Source organism: Bombus impatiens, unplaced genomic scaffold, assembly GCF_000188095.3.
Source record: "Bombus impatiens unplaced genomic scaffold, BIMP_2.2 scf_0548, whole genome shotgun sequence".
NCBI classification, from domain to species: domain Eukaryota; kingdom Metazoa; phylum Arthropoda; class Insecta; order Hymenoptera; family Apidae; genus Bombus; species Bombus impatiens.
Genome location: NT_176967.1, coordinates 1,280,988 through 1,287,185, shown reverse-complemented (window position 1 = coordinate 1,287,185; position 6,198 = coordinate 1,280,988). Strand labels below are relative to the sequence as shown.

General features: G+C 51.5%; 1 protein-coding gene across 1 annotated transcript in view; it reads left to right on the top strand.

Annotated features, from left to right (window-relative positions):
- LOC100745304 (T-box transcription factor TBX20-like) overlaps positions 1–6,198 on the top strand; it is a 30,139-nt gene that overhangs the window by 1,296 nt on the left and 22,645 nt on the right. Inside the window, 1 exon segment of the mRNA XM_012388298.3 lies at positions 4,835–5,228. Coding sequence (XP_012243721.1) covers positions 4,835–5,228 — 394 coding nt within the window.

The following is a 6,198-nucleotide window of genomic DNA, read 5'->3' as shown; positions in this document are numbered from 1 at the left end:
GGTCGTTGCCAGAACGTAGTGGCGCGTGCATAGTCTGCGAACCGACGCGAGATATCGGGCAAAGACGAACAACGTTCGACGAGAATCTCGACGTTTCGCACCTTACGCCTCACGCCACGCGACGATAACTCGACGATAATTGAGTCGGTCGCGTCGACTCGGTTCCAACGATAAAACTGTCGTTGTTGGTCGCTGGCCGTGTTTAGTTTGGCTAAGCGTCGCTCCACATCCATTAGCCAAGGCGTTGACTACCTTCGGTCGGTTCGATTACGATTTCGTGATCTATCAGAGGCGTGAAAATAGAACGTGAAGCGTCGGATCGAAAAACGCATTTGGCGGGTCAGATGACAATTAGCGTCCGAAATGGGAGCACCGGCGAGCAGAAAATAAGCGACTAATTGTTGCCAACGAACCGCGCCGCGGTAAATTTTACCTGTTCGCACCCAAATTAACGATCGTGACTATCTTTGCCCCGGTTGCTTGAAGCCTGGCGTACGATTCACCTACGTTTTCTTCGAATTTCGCGTCGTTAAGAAAAAAGCGATAGCAATTAGATATTTACTCGGAAGCGATAAGCGAGGTGCTTGCCAGCGTGGACGAAGAGGAAAGAAAATTATCGGGTTGGACGAAGAATCCGCGTTAATTTTCAAACGAAAAAGTAGCATCGCGGACGAACGATTTTTCTACGAGGGAACGTAAATTGCTCCTGTTTTTGTCTCCGTGAACTCGTCCGGTGCTTTCAGCCGGTAATCACATTAGCACCGTTAACGACGCCATTACAGCTCCCGTAGCAATCTAGAGATTCTTAATCGTTCCCAAGAACAAGTTTTGCCACATAGAGTGGGCGAGGTGGAAAACATTAAATACGAACTGCAATTAGATTCATAGGACCTCTATCGCCGCCGTCCGTAATCATTGTTTCGCGAATACGTTCTACGTCTTGCAATGCTACCGGATAATGGAGAAAAAAATTTCCATTAATAATACGCCGATGTAAAAGCGTGCTGTAGTAAAACGGCTACGTGAAATCGATTCAGGCTCGCGGCGATGTAGCGTGTTCGCTATCCAAAGGATATTTCAACGACTTAATAATGAAATTCGCCCAACGATAAACGTTAATGCCGGGGTAATGGTGCTCGAATCTCTGTCCAAGTTCGTGTTCGATTCGACGTTCCAGTTATCTTGTCCGTGTCATCTCTTTCTCTCTCTCTCTCTCTCTCTCTTCTCTCTCTCTGTCTCTGCCTTCTTCTCTCTCTCTCTCTCCCCTCTTCTCTCTCCCTCTCTCCCTCTTTTTCTCTCTCTCTCTCTCTCTCTCTCTCTCTCTGTCTCTGCCTTCTTCTCTCTCACTCTCTCACTCTTTGTCTCTCTCTCTCTCTCTCTCTTTTTCTCTCTTTCCCGTATTCGTCGGTTTAGGTACCAGCCAGGAATCTAGAAGGAAGCGCGTCAACTCGTGTAACGCGATCGTTATTCGGCTCGTTCCGTCGATCCTTTTGAACAACATCCTTCGAACGGCTGGGTGGTGACAGGATTCTGGGTGGTCGACTGTCGGTCGTGGCAAAAGGAAGCTGACGTCAGTAGCTCGGTCATATTTCTTCTTGCCTTAAGATCATGGAACGTGGGACCACCTCTTGGCACGCTACGGCCAGAGTTTTAACTCCTTCCGTTGTCCGGAAAGCTTCCGGTAAGGCTTGCACCCTCACGGATCTTCTTTTCGATCCCCATCGGCCGTCTACTCAAAACCGAGATTCTCTTCTTCTCTTTGTTGCTTTGCCTTCGATTCCTCCCTTTTATTCCTCGTGCTTTCTTCTCTCTCCTGGTCGCGCTCTATTTTTCCCTCTCCTCTGCTTCCGGTTGTTTTCTGGCCGCGACGATACGTCCACTCTGCGTCTGTGTGCCGCTTGAAATTGCCAGGGCCGCGAACAAACGCGTCTCGCGAGTATCTTACATCCGACTCGTTCGGACGAGAGGAGTACACGCTGGAGATCAACGTCGAAGACGTATGGTCGTAACGCGTCGCGTGTGGTTATACAACGTAATTAATGCACACACGACACGGTCGGAACGTAGCAGGTTGTTATTGCCTCCGTTTTATCGCGTACCTCGCCATTAGAGTGGCGGTCCGCGCTACTCGCGACCACGTTGCTGGACCTTTCGAGAATTCTCCTTGCTCGAACGATGCTGGTGTTGGTGATGTGGTGGTGGTAGCGGTGGTGGTGTTGTTGGTGGTGGTGGTGGTGGTGGTGGTGCGTTAATGATATCGACGATTCACCGCAATCTGTTCTTTTGTCGTGTCGAAAACAGAAGCGGGATCACGCGTGCGTGTGCGTGTGTGTGCACGCGCGATAAAGAGGGCGAGAGGCAGAGAACAGGAATTCGAGATGAAAACCGCGAATGCGTGATGTCGTGAAAGAACGTCGAGGTCGGAGCGCACGCAACACGCACGGTTGAGGTGTTAATTTTAACACCCGGCTTTCCCCGATGGTCGCCGTTGTCGAGCCGACTGGCTGTTTCGAAGCGACGCACGCGTTTCACGAAACCAGTCCCGCTCGATGGCTCAATAAGGAAATCGTGGAATTTTGTCGTCTGTTACGCGCGATTCGTTTGTACGACCTCGGCCCGCGAAGCGTTCTTTTCACTCGTCCAGTCGATCGCAACACGCGCACGGCCCAGCCTTTGGAATCGCGTTATTGTTGGTCGGCCGACTCTACCACAGATAGGGTTAAGGTAGAGTGCAGGGGGAGCAGGGGATATGCGTGCGCGACAAGTGCCACGGCCTGCGTGAGTGCGTACATGCACGCAGATGCGATGATGATGCACGCAACCAGCGAGAAACGCACGCGATGCGCTGTTAACTTACCTTCCTTTTTAACGCGCTTCGTGGCCCTCTTCTTTCTCTCATCCACGCGTTTATCGGTTTCTCCGAAGTGCCCCTCTCTATCTTTGCATCGTTAAATTTCCGCCGATCGACGCCCATTCGCCTTTCGCAGCCTTTTTTCCCTTTTCGCGCTGTTTCCCCGTCTTTCTGATCGTACGATGCCTCGTAACGAGTACCTGGCGTCTCGTCGCGTTTCTTTTTTTCCAATACGCGCCGATACGTCTACGATTCGCCTTCCGTCGCCACTAACGATCGTTGGATCGCCGCGAAAACGTTTACAGCGGAACGTTGGAAAGAAACGGTGAAAGTAATTGGCCTGGCGCTATATCTGTCAAATACGTCGTCGAAAATTTGACGAAAAACCGGTTTGGGCACGCGCGCTTCAGAAAACCTTCGCCCGTGTACAGCTTGGCCGGAGTATCGGAAACGATTCCAACGACGATGCCAAACGTCTCTAGAACGGTAACTAACTTTTTAAATCGTACGCTTTTCCACTCCGCATCGACGACTCTCGACCGATCTTCCTAACGGACCAGAACCGTTTCTTCTCCACGTTAGTCCACGACTATACACGTAGGTACGTTACGTACGATTTCCGCGGCATCCTCTCGCTCGCTACATTTTCGCTTTACCTGCCGCCGTATCTCGAACGGTTTCGCTTTCGTTTCGCTATTTCGCATCAGCTGCTTTGTCTCTTCTTACGTCTCTCCGTGCTGCGAATATCGATGCGTCGAACAATATCGCGCGTTGCGTATCTACGTTGCGTGTGTTGCACGATGTCGTGACGTTAAGCGACGTTCGAAAGTCGAATCGCTCGCCCGAGATCGGTTAAGGGAACTTCGTTGCCGACGCTCGTTTCCGCTTTTTAATGGTAGCTTCTTTGCTACTAGTCCGGAAGTACGCGTTCCTTTTTTACTCCTCTCTTCGCTTTTCTCGCTCTGGAAACGTGGCGTCTCGTTGGGAGGATCAGCGATCGAACGGTTTCTCTCCGTGAGTCGAATTACGCCCGATATCGGTTCTTTGGCGAGGAGAAAGAGAAAGAGAAAGGGGAGGAGGGGAGAGGCAGGAGAAGAGGGTTTCTCCTGCGAAGCGTGTTCGGTAATACTTTCTCGAGAGAAGCAATTTTTTCCCGCTCGCGACACGTGTGCGCCAAAGTGTGCGTAAACGCACGGGTATCACCCGCGGATCCAATTTGAGATACGACGCCGGAAGACGCATTGTTCGCGCGGAATAGTACAAATTAACAGATCGGTATCGTGACGGCTGCAATTAACATTGTGTACACTGGGCGCGGTGGATTGGCTTTCTTGAAATCTGACGGTTTAATTAGGCGCCACCTTCGTGGCAGATGCGCGCTCGCTTCGATTAATTACCTCTATACTCGGCTTCCCGTATCGTTTCGGTTCATCTCGCTCGTTTTAAATCGACACGCTCAATGGTAGTCGCGTCGCGACGAGAAACAGTGCTTCGCGACTATTTCGTTTTACTCGTTGACTCGCTGTATTTGTCGCTTTCAAGGGAGACCACGTACACGAGATGGCGAGTTTTCGTATCGCGCTAACGAGCCGCGCCTCCGAGACTACGTTTCTGTTTCGCACGTTCCCACGTATTTTCACTGCCTCGTCGTATTTAATTCAACCCCTTCCCGTACTTTAGCGGGTCAGACTCGCGATGAAGAGTTTCGCCCAAATTGACCGGACACTTGGGCCAAATGTACAAACGTAACAAGCCGAGCTCGCTGACTGTTCCTTTTCCCGTTACGATCGCCACCGAACGTTAATTCCTGTTTACGAGCATCAGTCCGGTCCGTTTCGTCGAACTAAATGGCACGGGAAGGGGTTAACGTTGGCAAAGTCGAACTTTAACGGTGTGCCGTTGCGCTTTCATCTTGTCTCGCCGTTAGGAACCCGCGACCGAAGCAAAATCGACCCGAAGCCAACGCGAGTACGAATGTTTCAGGAACGAGAACGTCACCGGTGAACATCGTGGCAACCGCGACCGTTGTGACGGACGAAGCGTTGCTCGCCGACGACGAGGTAGACAACTGCGAAGGCGAGAGCGAGGGGACGGAGAAATCGACGCAAGAAGAGGACGAAGAGGTGGACGTGGACGTGGAGGAGTGCAGCAGTATCGACGACGGGCCGGTTCACGGCGTGCCGGATGATCTGAGCACAACGACAGCCTCGACGAGAAACTGCCAAGACGGTTACAACGAGCACGAACGGAAACACCGACTGCGAACCAGTTGCAACTCCGACGAGCTCCGGGACGTCGAGTGTCATCTCGAAACGAAGGAACTGTGGGACAAATTTAACGACCTCGGCACGGAAATGATCATTACGAAAACGGGCAGGTAAGCAAAACGTATCGATCGTTTAGCTCGCGCGACCGAGAGCAGGAAGGTCGCGTGACGCGTGCAGGTGCAACGGAAGATAGCCGGGAATCGGGAATAGCCAACGAATCGGCAGATATTCGTCTCGCTTCGAAAATTAACTTCCATTTCGTGAGAGTCGCCGACTCGAGGCAACGAGAGAGAGAGAGAGAGAGAGAGAGAGAGAGAGAAGAGAGAGGAGGCGCCAGGAAGAAAACATTTGGTAATCTTCGTTACGTATCTTGGAAATTCGAAGGAATCGCGTTCCACTTAACCGCGCGTTACGGCTTCGATTTACTACGTGCGAACAAATTCGAAACTTGGTTGCCGAACCAAGCACGCGTTCGGCTAATAACGGGAAAATAAAATTTTTTTCGGCCGCAATTAGGCAACGTCACGCCGCGCCGTTACGGCCCCGGTCGACGGTCGTTAATTATCGCGGTAGAAACACTGGTAGCGCGTTTCGAACAAAAGCCAGTCTCTCTAGCTCGTAGCCCCGTAGTATACCGTTCCTGACGTTGTTGTCCGACGGATACCGGCAAATTGCGACAGCCCAAACAAAACGTCCGAACGAACGTACTCGAACTAATGGATTTCATTGACCGACGTTTTACGAGATATTTAAGGGAGTTTTCGGTGTAATTTATCGCGGCAATTTGTGCCTCTCTCCTGTTTCTCTGTGTGCATACTCGCTCGCTCGCGCGCTCGCTTTCATTTTTATAGGTATGCTAATAAAGCGGTGGCCGCAGCTGCGCGCTCTAAGGATGCGTGACCACGTCGAAATTACGAGATGTTTGCGCGCATGGGAGACCCGTCTCTAACTCGCTGTCCCTTGTAAACCACCCTGCGCCACAGCCTCGTTTTCCACGTCATCCTTCGCGCCACCGTAAAAACTCGAAACCGTTCGAACGCGTTCGATTTTTCAAATCTGCCTCGCGTTAATTACCGCTGC